The 23,957-nt window shown below is 46.4% G+C and overlaps 1 protein-coding gene across 2 annotated transcripts in view; it reads left to right on the top strand.

Annotated features, from left to right (window-relative positions):
- Positions 1-23,957, top strand: part of LOC146822941 (putative thiopurine S-methyltransferase) — a 232,630-nt gene that overhangs the window by 103,734 nt on the left and 104,939 nt on the right. For both annotated transcript variants that reach the window (XR_014962097.1, XM_085607094.1), the window contains exon 3: positions 17,243-17,335. Coding sequence is in view for 1 of the 2 variants with exons in the window: in XM_085607094.1 (XP_085463220.1) it covers positions 17,243-17,335 (93 nt within the window). In the remaining variant the exon portion in view is untranslated. The remainder of the gene's footprint in view (positions 1-17,242; positions 17,336-23,957) is intronic.

The raw sequence follows: 23,957 nt of genomic DNA, 5'->3' as shown, positions 1-23,957 counted from the left end.
TGATGTAATATGTGACGTCATCAGCAGTGCATTGCGGGCGCGTGAGTTATAGTTAGCTGAACTAACTATAACAGGGGAATTTCAATGGTTTTGAACGAGTGAAAAGTCCAGCTAACTATAACGCCCCTGAAACGTATGGTTTTTTCAGTGAATTTCCAAGGTTTTTTAAATGCTAATTCTTAACTATAACGTGCCTGAAACCTATGGTTTTTTCAGTGAATTTCAAAGGTTTTTTAAATGCTAATTTCTAACTATACCTACAGAGATAGGACATGTGAAGAAAGAAGAAAAAACGCACAGAAAGAAAAAAAAGAAATGCAGAAAGAAGCAACAGAAGTCCTCAAAGACGAAGAAAAGTGCAAGAAGAAGGATAACGTGCAGAAAGAACAAACAGAAGAGCAGAAAGAAGCCTTGTTGCAAAATCATCCTGTACCCTCAACTTTTTCAGACGGATACTGGTGGTAACTGAGTCTGACTAACCAGTCCTAGAGCCAGTGCTATGTGAAAAGACACTCAGAATACAGTGAAAACACCTACATACACTAGGGAACACTATGCGTTGGGGTCCCCCTGTGATTAGCATGACCTCCTCTGTAAACCCCTAGTATATAATAGGGCAGGGGATTAAAACTACCTCTTAAAACGCGCCACAGGGCGTGTTTGCACACGTCACCTCAGGCCCCGTCCCCTCCCTTCCCCACTGTGTAAACACGCCCTGTGGCCGTTTTAAGTTGGGAGATTTAAGTCCCCTTGAATCCTGAGGGTCCCTAGGGTCCAACTAGACCACTAGGTACCTCCAGTAAGCGCCACAGAGCTGCGTTGCAGAGAGGTGTAAAAAGTGGCACGGCCTGGACCACCTCTCTTCAACGCAGCTCAGTGGCGCTTACTGGAAGCACCTGGTGGGCTAGTTAGCCCCCAGGGGCCCTCAGGATTGAAGGGGAATTATTTCCCCAACTTAAAACGCGCCATAGGGCGTGTTTGCACACATCACCTCAGGCCCCGTCCCCTCCCTTCCCCACTGTGTAAACACGCCCTGTGGCCGTTTTTTAAGTTGGGAGATTAAGTCCCCTTGAATCCTGAGGGTCCCTAGGGGCAAAATAGCCCACTAGGTACGTCCAGTAAGCGCCATTGCAGAGAGCTGTAAAAAGGGGCACGGCCTGCAACACCTCTCTGCAACGCAGAGCAGTGGCGCTTATTGGAAGCACCCAGTGGGCTAATTGGCCCCCAGGGTCCCTCAGGATTGAAGGGGAATTATTTCCCCAACTTAAAACGCGCCACAGGGCGTGTTTACAAACGTCACCTCAGGCCCCGTCCCCTCCCTTCACCACTGTGTAAACGCGCCCTGTGGCCGTTCTAAGTTGAGAGATTAAATCCCCTTCAATCCTAAGGGTCCCTAGGGTCAAACTAGCCCACTAGGTACCTCCAGTAAGCGCCACAGAGCTGCGTTGCATAGAGGTGTAAAAAGGGGCGTTGCCTCAGAACACCTGTCTGCAACACAGCTCCCTGGCGCATACTGGAGATACCTGTTGGGCTAGCTGGCCCTCAGGGACCCTCAGTATTGAAGGGGAATTAATTCCCCAACTTACAACTGGCCAGGGGGCGCATTTGCAGAGTGATGCAAGGAGGGGGCGTGGCCTCCGGCGCAATGCCGGTCTTTTATTTATTTTATTTTGTTAAGAAGGAGGGCTGTGGGCCCCCCTTCTTTTTCTAATGTATTGGCCCTGGGGACCCCATCCCCCAGGGCCTGCATCCTAATTTTTTTTGTTGAAAAAAATAAATATGGACCTCCCAGGGCCTTAATCGGCCCCGGGGACCGCAACCCCCGGGCCATGGCCTTTTTTTTTTTTTATTCTTTAGGAGGGGGGCTGCGTTGCCCCCCTCCTCAGGCCACTTATGACCCCGGGGACCCCATCCCCCGGGGACGGCCTTTGTTTTTTAATATTTTAAAAAATATATATATTTATAGAAACACCTAGGACATGCTGGACAAACTGTATGTACCTATCACCATGACGATTTGCGTGATATTCATTAAAAGGCGACTATGCATATAATGAATCCACGTGGAATGTATTTACACCGCTAGTGAAGCTCTGACGTGTCTGACGCCCTACCGTGCCTAATCCCGGCGCCCCCGCCGGTGGGTACTCTCCAAGTAGACACCCTTGTCGTTTATTTATACAAACATGGGTCGCTATTGACGGGCACATTTAATACACACGCACACCAAGCCATTCAAAGGGATTCGACAAAAATTCGACCAGACTATGCAAGAAACCCCCCTCATGGTAAATAAAACACACATCCACCGCCGGATGTGTAATACTTTTTATTTTACTCTCTGGAAAGGAGACAAACCTTACTTGAGAGTCACAGCGTGCTCCTGGCTGAGCCCAGTGCTGTGTTACACCCACCAGTGCCAGCCGAGTGCCACACACCTCTGTATTGTATTCCACCAGCTAGTGCGTATGCTATGACACTCTCTAGCCCATGTGCACTGTAACACCACCCCGTGAATATGTCATGCCACACTTGCCTTCGCACGGGTTATATTGCCCCATCTAACGTGCCTTCCTCGATGCCTATGTTATAACGCACAGCGCTATGCCATGCATATTACAATCTAGGATCCATATCTTTGTCACAGTGCATATGCAACGTTACACTCCCCAGCACATATTTTATATTACAACTTTAGAGGCTAGTTAGGTTACACAGCACTGCCCTGTGCATATTATAATCCAAGGCGCATATCGCATAGCACGCGCTAGTGCCTGTGCTATCTCGTGCTCTCCAATGAATCTTTCATTGCGCACAATGTATTGCATATTATATTTCACACCCCGGTTCATCTTATATCACACTTTTTAGTGCATTGTTTATACCATATACTATATCTAGTTTTCATTTTCAATCGTGCTCTCAGGACTATGTTCTATATAACACTGCGTCAACCTGCCCTTTTCACGGGCATTACATTTTGCGATGGGGGGTGGAGGGTCAGGGGGTGTTTCAAACGTCCTCTTCTTCCTGAATAAAAGTGAGATTATGCTGCATACTTGTTCATATTTTAAGTAGTTCGCACAGACACACATTTTAAAAACAATAAAGTTCCTAATACCCACCTTCTCTGAACAGTTAGTTTGCTGCCCCATCCACCTCCTCCCTATCCTCTGTTGTCTGAATCCATGGACTAGCCTCCTCCCTCCTGCCATGCATGGTCTGATGTGCTGCCACTGCCCTCCATTTAGCATGATGTACCAGTCCACTCCTCCTGCCCTCCATTGCCCAATTCTATGGCCCATCATTGACCTCCTGCTTAGCCTCTGTGCTTAGCTTGCTGCCCCTATTCTCCTTCCCCCTGCCCTCCGATGTCTTTGTGCATGCCCCTGCTCCATCCTTTTTGCCCACCATGTTCCATGGACCTGCCACTCCTATCTACTCTGAGTGTTCTGTTGAGCTGCCACTCCCCTCCCACCTGCCTAGCATTGTCAGATGACTGTAACCTGTCCCTGCCACCTTCACCCTGCCTGTCCACATGCCACGCCCCTATCCCCTTCCTCCTGTCCTCCATGGTCCATTTTACTGCCACATCCTTCTGCCCTCCCTGGTCTGTTGTGCTGCAACTGCTCCTCCTGCCTGCCCCGCGCGGTCTGTTGTGAGGCCCCTTCCCTTGAACTCTCTTGTCTGTGCCCAGGTCCTGACCCTCCCTTCTATCCTCCATGGTCCTTTGTGCATGCCCCTGCACCCTCCTTCTTGCCCATCATAGCCATTGTGCTGCCACTAACCCTCCCGCTTGCCATGCTTGGTCTTCTGTGCTGCCATGGCCCCTCCCACCTTCCCTGTGTGGTCAGCTAGCTGCCCCTGACCCCCTCCCACCTTCCCTCCATGGTCTGTGTGTATGCCATCATAGTCTCACTGTTGCTCTCCATGGTGTGTCTTGTTTCTAGTGCCCATCCTGCCTGACCACCATGGTCATCTTGCTGCTCCTGCCCTGCCCCCTTGCCCCCAGCCCTCTGTTTCCATGTGCAGACCCCCATTCCCTCCCTCCTGGCTTGTCTGTTCCATTGTAATGCCCCTGATCCAGCCCTCCTGCCCTTTATGGTCTGTTATGCTGCAGCTTTCTATCCTGTCTGTCCATTATGGTCAGCTAGCCACCATTGCCTCTTTCCCCTCTGTTCTCTGTTATCCATGTGCATGGTCCTGTCCCCTCCCTATTGCTTTCTATGGATTGTTGTGCTGCACTCCCGTCCCGCATGCCCTGTGTGGTGTATTGTGCTGCTGCAACCCCTGATGCCTGCCCTGTAAGGTCAGTTTGGTGCACCTCTCCATGTCCCTCCTGTCCTCTGTTATCCAAGTCCATGTCCCTACCCCAATTCCTCCTGCCTACCATGATCCAATGTACAAATACGTGCGAACATTTTGAACTTGGTAAGAGGGAGATTTTGAAAAAAACCTGGGGTATTGATTTTCCCCTTTGAGTTACATTGAAAAATAGGAGATAGTAGACAGGAGACAGATCAAATAAAGCCCATTTGAGCTTAAAAACATTGGACGTTTCCTGGCTGAAACGGGTCTGTTGGCATGTATGGTTGTACTACCACTGCCTCTTCCTTCTGCCCACAATGGTCTATTATATTGCCACAGCCTCTCTTGCCAGTCCTGTATTGTTGGTTTGTTCCCCCTGCCCCCCTTTCCACTGCCCTCCATAGTCTGTTGTGCTGCCACTGCCCTTCCTGCCTGCCCAGTGTGATCAAATTGTTGCCTCTGCACTCTCCTACCTGCCTTTAATTTTCAGAGTCCGTGCCCCTGGCCTCTGCTTCTCAACAGTATCCCAATGAACAACTAGATTGCTAACATTCTATATTTATTACAAAAGTGTGGAACTCCTGACGTCATCTTGATGTAATCAAAACTGTAATACCTAGAGTATTTCCTTTAGAAATTACATATATGAGAGGGTCTTATATGCATCAAAATTATGGTTAGTGCTCTAAAAAACTAAAATGAGGACATATTTTCTGAGTTTTCAGACAGCGACAAAGAACTTTTAAATTATTTGTAATCTTTATGTTTTTTTATCCAGTTGACCACTTGATTAAATGTTGCACCTAGGGGAGAGGATGTGGTGTTACTTCCAGAGCTGCAGACTTTGCAACTGGGGAACCAGGTTGGAGTTTCTGCTTCAGCTCAACAATCTGTGATTCTCGTCAAATCACTTAATCTCCCCATGTCTACAACCAAAATGAACTTGATCTTGGGTGATGTAACCAATGCTTATGTAAAGCACTCCAATACCTGACAAGTCTGCACTATATAAAACTGCAAATACACAAAAAATAAGTGTTTTGCACACTTCCGTCTTTGGACTACATGTGGGCTTCATCTGGGTGATATTTGTGCTGCATTTGGGCTCTTTTGTCTCTGGTGGCCATCTTGGGAGATTTATTTGTTATGAAGTTTCCTAATTTCCTCATTTACTGCAGTCTCCTCAGTAGGAAATGCTTTCAGTTTTTTACTTTGATTCCATCGAGAAGGTATTCAGATATGTCACACATTTGCCATAAATTCTGAATGTTAGCACTCTAGTTGCTCATTAGATCACTGTAGTAAAGCTACTGCTCACCACGGAAGTCTGCTGCTGGTATTAAAAGTGCATGTTTCAGTCTGCATATCAAATTTTTTTAATGAAATAGAAGAGGATTTGAGAAGTCACTCAAAATGTGCCCTAATTTTTCTTTCTTCAGCACTAATCATAATTTCTATGGCAAAATGAACCCCCTCATTGTGTTCCTTTTTAAATTAAATGTTTTAAGTGTTACCAGTTTATTCCAATCAAGATGTCTTCAGGTGTGCCATACTTTTGTCATAAGTAAGACAGTAAGCGCTCTAGTTGTTCTTAAGAACACTCTGGGACATTCTGTCATTGGGCAATACTTGGGCTACATCTGGGTGATATTTGGGCTACATTTGGGCTTTTTTGTCTCTGGTGGCCATCTTGGGAGATTTATTTGTAATGAAGTTTCCTAATTTCCTCATTTACTGCAGTCTCCTCAGTAGGAAATACTTTCAGTTTTTTACTTTGGTTCCATCAAGAAGGCATTCAGATGTGTCACACATTTGCCATAAATTCTGAATGTTAGCACTCTAGTTGCTCATTAGATCACTGTAGTAAAGGTACTGCTCACCAGGGAAGTCTGCTGCTGGTATTCAAAGTGCATGTTTCAGTCTGCATGTCAGAATTTTTTTATGAAATTTAAGAGGATTTGAGAAGTCAAAATGTGCCCTAATTTTTCTTTCTGCAGCACTAATCATAATTTCTATGGCAAAATGAACCCCCTCATTTTGTTCCTTTGTAAATTAAATGTTTTATGTGTTACCACTTTATTCAAGTCAAGATGGCTTCAGGTGTGCCATACTTTTGTCATAAGTAAGACTGTTAGCGCTCTAGTTGTTCTTAAGAACACACTGGGACATTCTGTCATTGGGCTTTACTTGGGCTACATCTGGGTGATATTCGGGCTACATTTGGACTCTTTTGTATCTGGTGGCCATCTTGGGAGATTTATATGTTATGAAGTTTCCTAATTTCCTCATTTACTGCAGTCTCCTCAGTAGGAAATACTTTCAGTTTTTTACTTTGGTTCCATCAAGAAGGCATTCAGATGTGTCACACATTTGCCATAAATTCTGAATGTTAGTACTCTAGTTGCTCATTAGATCACTGTAGTAAAGCTACTGCTCACCGGGGAAGTCTGCTGCTGGTATTCAAAGTGCATGTTTCAGTCTGCATGTCAGAATTTTTTTATGAAATAGAAGAGGATGTGAAAAGTCAAAATGTGCCCTAATTTTTCTTTCTGCAGCACTAATCATAATTTCTATGGCAAAATGAACCCCCTCATTTTGCTCCTTTGTAAATTAAATGTTTTAAGTGTTACCACTTTATTCCAATCAAGATGGCTTCAGGTGTGCCATACTTTTGTCATAAGTAATACTGTTAGCGCTCTAGTTGTTCGTTAGAACACTCTGGGACATTCTGTCATTGGGCTATAATGGGCTACATATGGGTGATATTTGTGCTACATTTGGGCTCTTTTGTCTCTGGTGGCCATATTGTGAGACTTATTTGTTATGAAGTTTCCTAATTTCCTCATTTACTACAGTCTCCTCAGTTGGAAATACTTTCAGTTTTTTACTTTGATTCCATCAAGAAGGCATTCAGATGTGTCACACATTTGCCATAAATTCAGAATGTTAGCATTCTAGTTGCTTATTAGATCACTGTAGTAAAGCTACTGCTCACCAGGGAAGTCTGCTGCTGGTATTGAAAGTGCATGTTTCAGTCTGCATGTCAGAATTTTTAAATGAAATAGAAGAGGATTTGAGAAGTCACTCAAAATGTGCCCTAATTTTTCTTTCTGCAGCACTAATCATACTTTCTATGGCAAAATGAACCCCCTGATTTTGTTCCTTTTTAAATTAAATGTTTTAAGAGTTACCACTTTATTCCAATCAAGATGGCTGCAGGTGTGCAATACGTTTGTCATAAATAGGACTGTTAGCGCTCTAGTTGTTCTTTAGAACACTCTGGGAAGCTGCAGTAGAACACAAAGGAATCAACTGACAGTCTCTGCCCTTGTTGGATGTACATGTTTTCCTGAGAATGTCAGACTTCATTCTCACATGACTGAGAAAGATAATGTGAATTTACAGAAAATATGCTCTCAGTTTAGCTTATAGATCACCTTCCAGACCTCTGTGGGAAAAGCATGAGAAAATAGTTTTCTCTAAAACATGATTCATGATATCTCAGCAGAAGGCTTTTTCACATGGTTAAATCACCTTAGAACACACCACAATTCCTAAAATGAGTATGGTACCATCAACAAATGATTTATAATGTAACTAAAGTCTTAAAACCTTCTATTAACTGCAATGCTTTTTAATGAGGTGCTATCATGTATATTGGTCCCAAGATGGCTGCCAACACTTCTTGGATGAAGTACTGACAGCCAATCACATCTCACGATGAGATGTGTGGTTAGGCTCCGCCCAGCTATATCTATCTTTTTAACTCTAATTTTCTCAGGAACTACTGAACGGATTTACACCATTTAAGCAAAAGGCACGAGTCTGAACTGAGGACTACCTCTTTGCCAAATTTGGTGTAATTCCGTTCAGCAGTTCGGGCTGTAGCTGCGTCAACAGGTCCTATGGGAAAATGCATGGAGAAAACACATTTTGGGACCCCCCTTTTTTATCGCCCCCCGCTTGACGAATCACCGTGAAATTTTCAGGATAGGAGCGGACCGGAGCTGGCCAAAAGTTTGGAAAATTTTGCGAGGATTCGTCAATCGGCGCCAACGTTATTCCAAATAGAATGTTGCGGATTTCCTATGGAAAATAGGTCCTAACTATAACTACCTACTGGCGACTGCCAGTAGGTAATATACATATTTATATATAATAAAACAGATGACTTCATAAATGATCTCACTAGTGACATTACATATCACCTTGCATTTAACAGTGTGAACGGTACGATCATGGATAACATATGAATTATTTGTGTATGTGTTGTAATTTAAATATGTGGTGTGAAGTCCCTATACTTAGTGTTATATTGTCATAAGCATTGCATTTGGTGTACAAGTTTAGGTAAGTATGGCAGGTTCGTGGAGCTAACTAAAACGGTAAAATGTAGGTATTTTTCTCTTTTTTTATTTCACAGCCATCACTTCACTTAATTTTTTTTTTAAAGTGAATTTCTGTTTTTCTTAATGGCTGCATCCAACTTCTATAAAAGCACCCCCCCTCCATTGATGGTGAACTAGTGTTGTACAGGGTCTTTAGGCATGTGCTGCATTGGTAGGCGCACCCTGACCAGTGTCTCCCTTTCTGCCGTTGGCCAACCCCTGCTGTGTACGTCCTTTTGCTTGTATTCTGTGGGGGTTTGTGAGAGGCTTCTGCTGCGCCCAACCATCAGTGGGCAGGCAATCCCATCTGTGAGTGGCTGACTGCCTTGCTCAGCGGAGCCTTTACCACAGGGCCTGTTTCGAACCCTCTATGGGCAGCCAACAACCTCTTTGTAGGACAGAAGGTAGTGTTCCGCATTCTTTTACTGCAAGGCCTTCCGACCAACCCCGCCACATGTCCATACCTCACTGCACACGACGGTTGGCTGGGCACTCCAAAATAGTTTTTGTTAAGAAAAAGATTAGGTCTCGGACCACTCGCCTATTCTCACGAAGATACCAATCGGCTCCCAAGCACGATGCACGACCCTAACCATAAATCTCTGGGCATTCAAGATATCACACATCAAGGCAATGCCGCAAAGACACCGAATTATATTTCAAAGAAAATGTATGTTCTGTCACTTCAGCTCAGATCCTGTGGGGTGCGTTTGGCGCAGTGATAAAGGGCAGACCATTGGCACTGATGGTGGGCCATAAAAGAGAACTAACCAAGCGCATTGAACAACTCGAGGAAGACATATTATAGAGGGAAAGGGTGCTTGCACAAACCCCGACCATGAGGCGCAGCAATCTCTGCCGGTTGTGTGATTAGATTACAAGCAACTTCTTACAGACACGGCCAAGGCAAAATATAAATCAACCTGTCATAAGATATACAAGCTTGGAGAGACAACAGGCAACCTCCTTGCCTGGCTGGAAAAAAGAACAGCTATCACGATGGGTTCATCGACTGCGTGGGTCGAGCGGTGAGGAAATCGACGATCCCCAGCAGATAGCAGACACATTTGCCACCTATTTCACTTCAGTATACGCGTCAATTGGAACAACCATGCTGCTAGTGGCTAAGAAACTGCTCTCGACTATTAAAGTCCCCTGTTTGTCCCCTGAGGATAGAGACTCCCTAGAAGGAGAACCTACGGAACAGGAAATCCAATTAGCTATTGAGATGTTCGATCGGGCAAAGCAATGGGACCCAACGGGCTCCTGATCGAACTCTTCAAACCAATGGCCTCCAAATTGTCCCCCCATCTGCTCCAAATGTACCTTGAAAGTTTCGAAAAAGGGATGCTACCAAAAGACATTAGAACGGCCTCCATCGTGGTTATCCACAAACAGGGTAAACCACCTGACGACTGCAGGGCATACCGACCCATTTCCCTTCTCACAGTAGAGGCCAAAATTCTGGCAAAGCTGCTGGCTGATAGGCTCATTCCCCATGTCGCTGGACTGATACACCCGGACCAATCCGGCTTTATGCCTGGACAGAATACTGCCCTGAACCTAAGACGACTAAACGGGGTGTTGGGTAGACACCAGACGATTGGGGAAGACAGAGCCCTGTTGTCGCTAGATGCCAAATTGGCATTTGATACCATTGAGTCTGATTTCCGCTTTGCAGTACTGGAGAGAATGGGCTTCGGACCTAACTATATAAAATGGGTCCGACTACTTTATGCCTGCCCGATTGCCCAAGTTGTGGTGAATAAACATACCTCTGGACAGTTTCAATTACAATGGGGTACCCGGCAGGGGTGTCCCCTATCGCCCTTAATTTTCGCCTTGGTACTGGAGCCACTTGCGGTCTGGGTGAGGGGGAATCCCACGATCCGTGGTCTGGAATGGACAGAGAACCACGAGGACCGCATCTCGCTGTACACGGATGATATCCTCTTATATTTCACCTCACCATCGACCATCCGCCGAGTCCTTCATATCTTCCACATATTTGGCACTTTGGGTACATAGTCAGTTAGACCAAATCTCAACTATACATACTATGGGGGCATCAAGGGGTTTCAGCTACTTGGGCATATATATCACAACTGACCCAGCCCTATTTTACGATGCGAACCTACATGAACCTCTGACACACTTCCGCGTCGATGTCAAGCACTGGCGCTCTCTCCCCCTAACTATCTTGGGTCGCATGGCCCTTTTCAAGATGCTGGCACTACTGCCCTTTCTTTACATGTTACAAAACACCCCTATTAAAATCCTTGACTCCTATTTCACTATTATTGTCAATGCCGTGCGTGCCCTGCTGTGGGATGGCCTGGCGCCGCGGATTGCCCTGAGAAAACTAACAGCGGGATGGTATGAAGGGGGCATTGCATTACCTGATATCAGGCTTTATTATCAAGCGTCCCAACTGGTCGCGATTAACAGATGGGCACACGGGAGACAACCCGAACTTTCGCACTGACTGGTGGCTCATGGGACAGGGAGGATATAACAGAGCACTATACTCAAACTCTCGGAAATTGCACCTTACTGGGCCCACGGCGCACACAATCGAGACGTGGCATAGAGTCAATAGACAACTAGGTTGGCATAACAAAATTACATGCACTACACCGCTCCGGGAGCCCGAATTCTCGGGTTGCCTGAGCGCCTGCCCTGGGTTTGATAAGTGGGATTTGATTGGTATTTCAACTGTGGGAGACGTATGGACATCCAGGAGATTGGTTACTTTCGCAGACCTTTAGCATGTTGCGGGGATTCTGCTCATACACAGAACTATGTACAAGAAAACAGGACCTCAGTAAATAGGGGTGTACCTCCTACCACATTAGTATCCAAAATCCCAACCGACTAGCAATAGTGTCTCATTCGGTCTCCTACAAATATCAAGAAGCTACGAATGCTTAGACAACCCTGAACACGAGCACTCCCGACTCACCTCAGACTCGCGGGAACAAGACAATCTTTCGCTCTCTCGTACTTATCCACAATAAGAATAATCAGAGTCACTAAATAAGTTCAAAATTTTTATTTTGACTATAGTGATTCATAAAACAGTATGTGAACCACGACCAGCAGCAGAATGCATAAAGCTAGCATCATTAGCATTGTTACAATACCATAGAATACAAAAGGAGTCGTCATTTTATAAAGACTGTGAAATAACCAGGCCTAATCACCCTCCCCTTGGCAGTAAGAAGTTATTTTATATAACAGAAGATCTCTTTGGCGTTATTAGCAGACCCCCTACCTAAAAGCCTAAACGCAAAGGTTTACATCATAGGAACAGCAGAACTCAGCTCCATGGAACGGCTTTCTTCGAGTGTGTTTCAAAAACTTGTAACAACGTTATATCAAAGCACAATTCTTCCATATTGCAGCTGTTGGTAACATGTTTTGTCTAGTTAATAGGTGTGAGAAGTTGGCCTGATATATGATGTCACTAATTCTAGTGTACACCTTGTATCAGTCCAAATAACCCTTATGGTGATTGGTTGTAAAGTCAACCTTATAGACCAGCTATCCTAGTGGTAGCATGGACAAGAGCAGTCTTAGGCTAAACTCTGAATGGCATGTGAAGCCAGCTGTTATACCATATGTAATCCCTTGAATACCAAATGAAAGGACACCACAACAGATATATATAAAAATAGAATGTATTTATTCTAGTCAAACCCTCAGCACTCTTTATGAGATTCGAGGTAAGTACAACACAGTCTTATTTAAGCATACATTAAGTCACACAGGTAAGTAATACAGTTAGGCCCTAGGGGCCACGCAAACCATATACTAAGTAAGTGGTATAAGAACCACTGTCACGAACACAGGATAGGCCTAGGCCTTGGGAATCGCTGGGGCTACACTATACTACCAAAGGTTAGGAAGTGGGAGGCCCACGGGATTCAGGTGCAGAGTGGAAACACTCATGTGTAATGCGTAAAAGTCGATAGAAATGGAAGTTATTAGAAATTAACAGTTTTCGGACACTTCTGGTATAGCTAGGAAGTCGAGACTCGGAAACTAGACCCTTGGATAGTCAATACCCTTGTGAGCACCGAAGTACTCAAGTTACCGAGCCCACGGGCTGCGGGTGCATAGGTGTGAACTTGCGTCGGGTTTCGTCGTTGACTCCTATGGATGCCTGAAGGAAAGTTGCTGACAGGCAGTCAGTGAAGAGTGTCCGGTGGATCCCAAGGATGGAATCAAGAAGGAAGGGTACCTGCAAGCAGAAGGGACAGAGTCTAGGTCACCAGCCAGGAGCCGGGAAGGAACCAGGAAGGAACCAGGCGATGTTGTGCAGATGCAGGTGAAGAGGTGAAGCTTGTCACAGCAGCCACGGGTACCAGGAGGCGTCGAGGATGACCAGGACCAGGAGGCGAGCTGTCCCACGAAAGCTCTTGCTGTCGGCGGCGTCGATGTCGAGTTAGGACTCAACAAGCCTTGGCAAGCGGAACCCACTCAGAATGGAGGACTTGCTTCTGGTGCAGTCCAGGAAGGTCTGGGGTGCTCCTCTTTCACAGAGGAGCGAGTGCCAGTCTGGAGGAGCCGGACCAGCAAAATGAAATCAAAGGTTCGCCGTCGCAGAGGTCACTAGCCAACGGGCCAGCAACCGGACAACACGTCGAGCCACTCAGGTGCAGAAGGGCCCCACGCAGAACACGTGAAGTGTGGGGAGCTGATCTTCTTTGCAGATGGTGCTCGGGATGGGGGCTTCTCAATTCCCCAAGCACAGCCTCGAGGAAGCTTCAGAAGTCGCGCTAGTCAGTTACTAGCCACTTTTCCCAAGTCGCCGGTCCCACGTCCCTCGTCGCCTCCACGGGTCTCAGCTTCGCTGCAGATGTGGATCTGGTTCAGAGGTGTCTGGAAGTCTCGGCGCTGGTCAGTCTCTGCAGTCGTCCCTCGTAGGATCAGTCGCAAAGCAAGCAGCGGTCGCTGGATGGTGCCTGGTTGCCCAGGGTGGTCACTCCTTGGCCAAAAGGGAGATTTCTTCAGTCTTCTTCCTGAGGTCGAATGTCGAAGGTCCAGAGTTTCTGTACAAATTGCAGATTCAGGTTAATCTAATTTAGCAGGGCTCAGCTACCTACTGATATACTGGGCTAGTGGGCTGGGCTATCTGCAAGGTCCCTCCTATGTGTGGGACCAGGAAGGGGAGTGGCTACACCCCCTTTCCTTTGTCCAGTTTCGCGCCAGAGCTGGGGCTGGAGTGCCCCAGCACCGGTTTGAACTGGACTATGCATGGAGCACCTTGTGTGCCCCAGGCATGTCTCATTCCTTTCAGCCCTCCCTGCCCCAATACACTAGAGTCTGTCTGGGGAGGTGCTAGCACCTCCCCAAGCAGGAAACGTATTGTCCAGGCCTCCCTGGCTGGGAGGGCTCCCAGGTGCAGGAGGTCAGACTCGTGTCTGTGGCAGCAGCATCCATTTTGTGATGCTGAGGCTTTGGTCAGAGTTAAACAGCTAAGTAGGATTTTAACATGTCTCTCCCTCTAGAAGGGGGGAATAATATCCTCATCACCAGAAATGGTATGGGGGTATTATTCCAAAGTGTTAGACACCTTACACGACATGTTTTGATAAAGCCAAACCATAGTTACCATAACCGTTTAAGATTATAAGGTACTTTAAGAGTATATGGTAGGCTATATCATAGAACAGCTATAAGGACATGGTTCCGAAAGCTGCAGACAGGCTCAGCTCATGCTAGAGCACCATCTCACATGTTACCAAGCACTCTGCCTCCAGGATTGTTAAGGCCTGCCATAGGAGTGGCTGATAGGTACACATGTGTCTATTTTAAGGGTAGATATAGGTATACTATATCTAAGCAAAGGGTGATTACACGACCTTGCCCCAGCTGAGTGATCAGCCAGTGGTGTCTGATTGGAAGGCCAGGCCAGGGGTGGCATAATACATGCTGCAGCCCCTGGGAGGCCTAGGGTACACCTATGCCCTGGGTACCTAGGGTACACTGTACAGGGTCCAATAAGGTGATCCTTACCAATTGGGTATGTACCTAGGGTACATGGAGTTCATTTTAAAGAGAGAGCAGACAGCCTGAGACCCTGAATGGCAGGATCTCAGGCCAACTAAGTCGAAAAACCAGCTAGACTCTAGGCAAAAAGTTGGGGGTAACCATAGTCAGATATTCACCTTCCTACAATAGGGACTGACCAGAACAGAATAACAAGAGACATCGTTGACCGACCTTGCACATTATGTTCAGACAGAATTTTAAGGAAAATTTGAGAACGTGAAAAACAATCTGTTATCGTGTACAGGGCAGTGGCAAAGTGTCGCGAAAACAAACTCAAGCAGAGGCGTGCGCAAAAGCAGCAGCATAGGGCAAGGAAACTCATTTTAACTTAGCAATGTCGACAATGTATCCAAAGGGCCTCATAACCCCATATAACAAGCAGAAATATCAACTCGCACAGACTGAAACATTCCAGTACTTGCAGATCAGCCACGTAATCAAAGCAGTGCTGCCCAGAGGTGATCCACTCCCTGAGGCCTCTCCACTGGAGGATAGGTTGCTATTAGATCCCATGAACAAAAAAGCCATATCTCTCACATATAAAAAGTTAACAAACAATCGCCCGGACCCCTTGGTGTGCCTTCGGCAACAATGGGAGTCAGATTTATGTGCTATTGAGGATGACGATTGGCGAGATGCTTTGGCCTCCCCCAGAGAGGTGGCCATCCTCATGAGACTGCACCTGGTCCAACTTAAGGTCCTACATCAAGTTTACCTTGATGCTGGTGTCCTGGTCAAAATGGGTAGGCGAGTTGACCCCCTGTGCCGTAGACAACACCGCCAGGAGGGATCCTTTTTCCATATCATCTGGGGTTGCCAAGTTGCACCATCATATTGGGACGAGATCACTACACAAATGGAAAGGGCGGGGGTAAGACTCTGAAGGCCTCCCCTAAACGTTGCCTACTAAATGTCTGGGACGCCACCGACCTCACACAGACAGAGGAAGCATGGGCTTTGTTGGGATGGGCCATCGCAAAACGCAACTAGTGCAGAAGTGGGGGGTGGGTGTGGTTCCCAGTGTCCGTGAATGGGCAGTCGACATGGATAGAGCCATGATTGCTGAAAAAGATGTGTTCAAATATAGGGGATGCCCTAAGAAATGGGACCGCAAGTGGGGTAGATGGAATAAATACAGGGGGGATATATGTCTGTCTCCAACGATTGAAATACGACGTGAAGAATGAATCTTGATAATGTGTCTGATATCGATAGTCCACCTTGAAGTGGGGGAATGTGATATTATTGCTTGATTGTTGACCAGTTCTCACAAAACATGACCTTAATGCACTGATGTACTTTTTTAAAATCTGGGTTTGCAGATACTGAGGGCCCGATTCACAGAACTAACTTAAGACAAAATCCTAAACTTACTACCATTTTGGTATTCACAGAAGGCACTTACTCATTTTGGTATTCACAGAAGGCACTTACTCATTTCGGTATTCACAGAAGTTAGGAGTCCTAACTTTAAGACTCCTAAATGCCTTCTGTGAATACCGAAAGTCTTAAAATTAGGATTTTTCTCAGTTTAGTGGTAGTAAAGTTAGGACTCCTAACTTTAGGACTCCTAAATGCCTTCTGTGAATACCGAAAGCCTTAAAATTAGGATTTTTCTCAGTCTAGTAGTAGTAAAGTTAGGAGTCCTAATTTTAGGACTCCTAAACTGAGAAAAATCCTAATTTTAAGACTTTTGGTATTCACAGAAGGCATTTAGGAGTCCTAAAGTTAGGACTCCTAACTTCTGTGAATACCGAAGTGAGTAAGTGTCTTCTGTGAATACCAAAATGAGTAAGTGCCTTCTGTGAATACGAAAATGGTAGTAAGTTTAGGAATTTGTCTTAAGTTAGTTCTGTGAATCGGGCGCTGAGACTCTAGTCAGGGAGGATCCAACATATCTCAATTTGGCTAAGGATCCTCTACTCCTGCAGGCAAATATACATTTTATAATTTAATTTAAATAGAGGGACTCCTGTTGACTGAGTGTGGGAGTCAGGATTTGCTCACCCTTTTCCCTTTATGCCTTATTTTTTCAATAATGGTATTTTGTTATTTTTCCCAACTGCTTTGTGTAATATTGCCCACTACAGAAATTTTTATATGACGGCCCAGTCAGAGTGCACAGATCCACAGATACAGTTCAATGCCCTTTTCCTGTGGAAGTTAAAATGGAAAACGCACATTTTCTAAGACCCTCCCTCCTCGTCACTTTTATTTTTTGCATCCCTGAAGGTATCTGCACAAACAGTGCTATGCCAAAACGTGGCCATTTTTGCTTCTTGATTGGAACGTTTTATGCAGATTTGTTAAATGTGGCCAAAGTTACAAGCATATCAGAGCTCTCCATTTCAATGAAAACTCCTTAATATATTTGTGGAAGTAACTAATATGTAGGGAATTCTAATAATTCTCCTTACAATAAAGTATCACATTTTGGCACATTATATCAGCATACTTTATTTCATAGTCCTCTTTTTTGTTCTTTACAGATTATTACAAGCACATCTGAATTCTCTACTGAACAATAGAACTGGACTCAGGATATTCTTCCCACTGTGTGGCAAAGCTGTTGACATGAAGTGGTAATAAAATATCATCTATTTTCGCATACTCTTAATAATCTGTTCTCCTTCTTCTGCTTGAATTATCATTAATACTTGATTTGGGTTTGTTCTAACAGCATGAACCAAAATATGGCGTAAAATATCTACTTTAATTTTAAAATCTGGTTAAAATGAGTGTTAGAAATGGGGGTGTCTAGTTGGCAGAGTCCAAGTAGGGACCCTTCTTCCTAGTCAGGATAAGGGAGTTACAGTGGCACCTGCATAAATGACCTTATCTTCTATTCGAAAAAAACCGCCGCCTGGCGAAAAACCCTAACACACCTTCTGAATGTTCACGCATCTAAAAACATTCCCTATGGCACCAAACTTACTATTATTCCCTCTCCTACCCTCAGAGCAGACCTCACTATCACCCTCTACAAAAGCGGCATAGTCCTGGTCCAAGCCACAACTAATAACCTTAACAAATTCGCTGACCGGTTCCCCCTCCTCAGAAACCACGTTCACGATACGGACAGGAGAACTGACTCCATCACCAGCAGCCCTCCGTCCTACCCGCCCACTATGCCTAGCAACCTGCATACCCCCACTACAGCCCCCACCATAGTTCCTCCTTCCCCTCCCAGCATACTCTGTGATCCTTACCATGGACCCCCCCCTACCCTAACATCGGCTCCTGAACCCTCGCCCCCCTCCCTGCCAACACCCCCAGCCCTCATCGACCTAGAAGCTTTGCACTCTAGAGCATCCACCCTAACTCAGAGCATCCACTGCTCCATTCTGGACCTTATGAACCTCTTGCACCTCGCTGAACTCTCCCTCGCGAACCTCAAACCTCATCCACCCCCCCCCCACAGTCAAATGCGCCCCCCATGCTCCCTCTCCCGCTTCCCTTAAGACACCTTCGCCCGCGCAAGCAACCCTGCCGCATCTCTGAAGCGGAATCCCGAGCTCTGGCACTCTCCTACAATTCCCCACCCACCTCCTCTACCCCAGCTGACCTCACTTAAGACGAAATCCTTGCTATCCTCCAAGATTACAATACTGCCCTTGCCAACCCCTGCCCTCCTGTCACAGGTCATGCACACCCCATCAGCACGGTCACCATCAACCCCAACAGGCCAACCACACGACGTAACAGAAATGTGGTTAAAAGCAATCTTGCGCCAATTCTTCCATCCTCCCAGACACTTGACACTCCCCCAGACCCCCCACTATCAGGTCTCCTAATCAACTGTCGTTCAGCAGTTAAACATGCAGCCGATATCGCTGACCTCATCCTGCACAAAAACCTGGACTTAGCTATTCTTACTGAAACCTGGCTAAATGAATACTCCTCCCCTTGTCTGGACTTATTAGTCCCTCCTAATTACAACATTGCTAGGCTAGACAGGCAGTCGAACAGAAAGGGCGGAGGCCTCGCCTGCATCTACAGATCCTCCCTCCTGGTCAAGGAACTCGGAACGCTCACTACCGACTCCTGCGAGTATCTCTCACTCTCCCTCACCAACAACGCCCTTCACCTTTGTAACTTGCACATTTTTTACCACCCCCCTGGCTCTAATGACTCTTTCACCGATCACCTACTGGAAGTCATCACCTCAAAAATTTCCTCTAATTCCAAAGAGATCTTCCTCGGTGATTTCAATCTCCACTGGAATGACCCCAATGACCCTCACGTCAATACCATCAAAGACCTCCTAAATGACCAAGCCCTGACTCAATCCTGCTCCCTACCAACTCACTCAAAAGGAGCCACCCTGGACTGGATCATATCCAAGGACTCCGTAGTCAAACTCATCTCTATCGACCCTTGTGACTGGTCCGACCACCACACCATCTCCTTCATCCTACCCGGATCAATCAAGACTAAGCCCCTACAACCGATGATTCCCAAACGCTGGATCAGGGACACCAAAAATCTGGACCTTACGAAGCTGGAGGCTCGCTGCAAACTTGAGCTCTACCCGACCTCGAACACTACCACAATCAATGACCTCTATGACCATTATTCAGCGTCTATGTCGAACATTCTAGACGACCTTGCCCCCCTGAAACTAAAGAGAACACAAATCAAAGACAGAAACCCCTGGTTCTCCGCCTCCCTCGACTCAGAGAGGAGATCCCTATGTCAAGCCGAAAGAATATGGAGGCAGTACCCATCTACCGAGCACCTCAAACTTCTCCGGCAGGCAAGAAACTCCTACAACAGACACATCCTCAACTCAAAAAAAGATTACTTCAGATCCGAACTGGGGAATGCCACGAATAGGCCCCGCAAGCTCTTTGAACTGGTTAAACTTCAATCAAACAAGCTGGCCAAAACCCCTAAAGAATCCCCGAAATCTCTTATATCTTCGGATGAATTCTCCTCCTTCTTCGCCGAAAAAACTGCCTCCCTAGGAATTAAACTTAGTACCGCCTCTTGCGCTCAACCCCCTCATGACCAACTGCCTCCCCATGCACCCTCATCTTCGACCTTACCCAAAAACGAAGCTTGCTGGACTGACTTCAAAATCTACGACGAAGACTCCATTGCTAAAATCCTCTCTACATTAAACCCAAACAACCACTTCAATGACCCGCTACCATCCAACTGCCTCGCTGCGGCCTCCCGTGCCATTGTTCCTTGCTGGACCGCGATGATCAACGCCTCTCTCCAGCAGGGATCGATTCCGGACCCCTTGAAAGCCGGCCAAGTCCTTCCTATTCTAAAAAAACCAACGCTTGATCCCGCCGCACCAGGCAATTTCAGACCCATCTCTAATATACCCCTACTAGCCAAAGTGTTAGAGAAATGCGTACAATACCAGCTTAGTCAACACATCGACAACTTCCACCTGCTGGACGACTTCCAATCGGGATTCAGACCAGTGCACAGCACTGAAACAACCATGCTCCACATTGTGGACGACGCCATCCAAGCCCTGGACCAAGGCAAAACATGCCTCCTAATCCTTTTAGATCTATCTTCCGCCTTCGACACGGTCAATCATGAAAAACTACTTGAACGCCTTAAACACAGGATGGGTCTGGATGGCGTTGTCCTTGAATGGTTCAGGTCCTTCCTCCATAACCGATCTCAAAGATTCCTCATTGACGGCAAACTATCCGCTCCCACCCCGGTCACGGTTGGAGTCCCTCAAGGCTCAACCCTGTCTCCTACCCTCTTTAATATTTACTTGGAGCCTCTCACTGAAATTCTACGCTCCGCCAATATCTCCTACCACATGTACGCGGATGACACCCAAATTTACATCAATATCTCCTCACTCAAGGAGGTCCTCGCCCTGAACGAAACCCTGAAACTAACCGTTCAGTGGCTTGCCACTAACCAACTAAAACTCAACGCCAAGAAAACTGAATTTCTCCTGATCTCCCCATCCAAAGCCAACCCGGAGCTACAGGTGTGGTTCAAGGCCATCACAGCCCTAAATTGTCCCCCGACCATCGTGGACTCCGCCAAATCACTGGGCATATTTCTTGACTGCAACCTGAACATGCGTGACCACATTAATTCAATGGCCAAGGCAGCCAGATTCCACCTGAGCTACCTCTGGAAATTAAAACCCTTCATCGATGCTCCAGATTTGAAAATGGCAGTCCAAGCTCTAGTCATATCCAGACTGGAATTTGGATGCTCCACCCTCACAGGCCTACCCAAGCGCTCCTTGGCACCGCTAAAAGCCTGTCTCAACGCGGCAGCCAGACTACTCACCAGCACCAGGAAATTCGACCACATCTCTCCACATCTGAAAGCCCTAAACTGGCTCCCTCTAGAGGCCAGAATACAGTTGAAACTGGCGTGCATTACACACAAGGCCTTATACGCAAACTCCCCTGCATACCTTTCACAGAAGCTTGTGCTATCGGGAGGAAACAGGAAATCTCGATCCACTAACAGTCTCCTGCTCCGACCCACCCACTTTCGTAAAAAAAGAACCTACAATAGGGCATTCACCGGGGCAGCACCAAGAATTTGGAACTCCTTCCCGCCCGTTATCAGAAGAATCCCCACTCTTGCTCGCTTCAAGAAGGAAGCCAAAACCTTCCTCATGGGTAAATTCCTGTACTAAGTCCTCCTCTCAGCAGATATGACTTGCTGCTTGATTCCATGACTATTGCGTCTTCCGCAACCCTATAACCGGACTCCATCGAGACCCAAGGGGGCCACGGTCTCTGCCAACCCTAGCTTGAATTTTAGCTCTCATGTGTGCTCCCTTTGCCCCCATGCTCCCTCATCCCCCCCCCCATATGTTATATTTCTCTGCTTTTGATACTTTACTGTTTGCACTGTTTCTCTATGATGTTTTTTTTTTTTTCTCCTGTTAACCATGTAAAGCGCTCTGATACCCTCATGGGTCATGTTCGCGCTCTATAAAACACTAAAATAAATAAATAAATAAATAAATAAATAACCAGTGCTCACCCCCTTGCTAGCTTTGCACGAGCAGTCAGGCTTATCTCAGAGGCAGTGTGTAAAGCATTTGCACATAATCAACAGTAATACAATGAAAACACTATAAACGGACACCACACCAGTTTTAGTGAAATATCTAATATTTTATATACTTAAAACAAGAATAAAACGATAAAAATCCACAATACAGTACTTAAAAAGGTATACTTTGCAAGAATATTTGAAAAATACAGTTCCTTGAATTCGGTAGCTCCGTCCGGGGCTACCACGGCGTAGTGAACAACAAATCCAAACAGTTCTGGCTGATCGCGGGCCTGCTACGGTGTTGGGAAGACCCGCAAAACAGTACCTTTAGAAATGTAGGGTGTTGCCCTCAGGTCGCGGTGCAGGCAGCAGCTCGGTGACGGTCGTCCAGCGGCACCGGTGAGAACAGGGCTGTGGTGCGAAGTGATGTGGTGCTCGTCGCGGTGCTGGCAGCGGCCGCATCGTTGCTGAAGCGCTGTCGTAGGCTGATGAACTGGAGTCAATGGCACCGGTGTCGTTAAGCCAAGGCTGCGGTGCAGGATGAGGACGGTGCGTCATGTAACTTACAAGCGGTCCCCTCGCACCACGGGGCAAGCAGCGTCGTCAATGTCGGCGTGGAGCGTCGTCATCGGGGATACCAAGGCAGCGTCGTGGTGCACGCAGCGGCTTGGTGGTGGTGTTGTCAGTGAGACCAGGGTTGTGGTGCGGCGGTGTCCTCTGCGGTGCCTTCAGGACACAGAGTCAGAAGCGCCGTCGTAGACGGCGACGGGTTGCTCAGCACAAAACAAACAGTCCCCAGTGCTGATGGAAGAAGAACTTGAAGTCTTTGCTGTTCCTGAGACTGAACAGGGAGCACACTCTACCTCAAGCCCTTGGAGAAACTCAATAAAGAAGTTGCAGAAAGTTCAGTCCAGTCCTTTCACTGCCCAAGACAGAAGTGGCCACTGCAGGCCAACACAGCAAAGCACTCAGCAAAGTGGTAGTTCCTCCTCTCAGCTCCTCCTGCTCTTCTTCTTGGCAGTCTTCTTGGTCTAAAAGAGGTCTGGGCCCCAGTATTTATACCCAAAATTGCTTTGTTCTCTCAGGCAGAGAGTGTCTGTGCTTGGTCCAAACCAGTTCTGTCCTCTCTGGCCCAGCTTCCTGGCAGGAGGTGGAGACAGCATTGTGGAAGGCAGACCAGGCCCATTCAGGTGAAAGGAAATCTCCTCCCCCTACTCTAAATGCAGCTCAGGTCCATTCAGCCCAGCCCTGACTCATCCGACTCTCTGGAGCCACTGCACATCCCCAGCCACTGTCACTTCAAAACCAGACAGTCAATCCACAAACCCAGCAGAGGCACACAGGATGGCTAAACAAGAAAATACCTACTTTCTTGAAAGCGGTATTTTCAAACACAGAACATAAAAATAATCTTTACAAAAAAATGCATTTTTACATTCTGAGTCCAGGCATACTAAACTTCATTTTTGTATCTTGTCCCAATAGGAAGTTAAGCTTATAAGATGTTATAAGTAAAACTCCCATTCCTTCCTATGGGACAGATATCCTTTGTTGTGGTGAAAAACGAAATACACTGTAATTCACCACTAGAACATGTCACCCACACAAGTACATGTCCTACCTTTGCCATACACAGCACCCTGCCCACAGGGGTACCTTGGGCCTACCTTAGGGGTGACTAATATGTAAGAAAATGAAATGGTAGGGCCTGACAAGTGGGTGCACTTGCCAAGTCGACATGGCAATACTAGACTGCACACAGATACTGCAGTGGCAGATCTGAGTTACATTTACAGGTTGCTTATGTGGGTGGCACAATCAGTGCTGCAGGCCTCTAGCAGTATTTCATTTACATGCCCTGGGCACTCACAGTGCACGGTACTAGGGACTGACTAGTAAATCAAATATGCCAATCATGGAAACAACAATCGATAATAACAATTTACAAAAGGAGCTCTTGCACTTTAACACTGAACAGCAGTGAGAAAGGGCACAGAGACACTAAACCAGCAAAAACAGAGTCAAAACGAGGAGGTCAGAAAGCAAAAAGACAGAGAGAACATGCCAAAAGATGCCAAGTCTAACAATGAGGGACAAAGAAATCATCTATCTTGTTTACTTGGAGATTTGCAGTAAGTTAGGCTTAGGTTCAAATCCACAATAGACCAGCTTTTCTTGACTATGTGTAAGGATTAA

This window comes from Triturus cristatus, chromosome 5_2 (assembly GCF_964204655.1).
Source record: "Triturus cristatus chromosome 5_2, aTriCri1.1, whole genome shotgun sequence".
In the NCBI taxonomy this organism is placed as follows: Eukaryota; Metazoa; Chordata; class Amphibia; order Caudata; family Salamandridae; genus Triturus; species Triturus cristatus.
The sequence above is the reverse complement of the archived record's forward strand: the minus strand, read 5'-3'. Positions and strand labels throughout refer to the sequence as shown.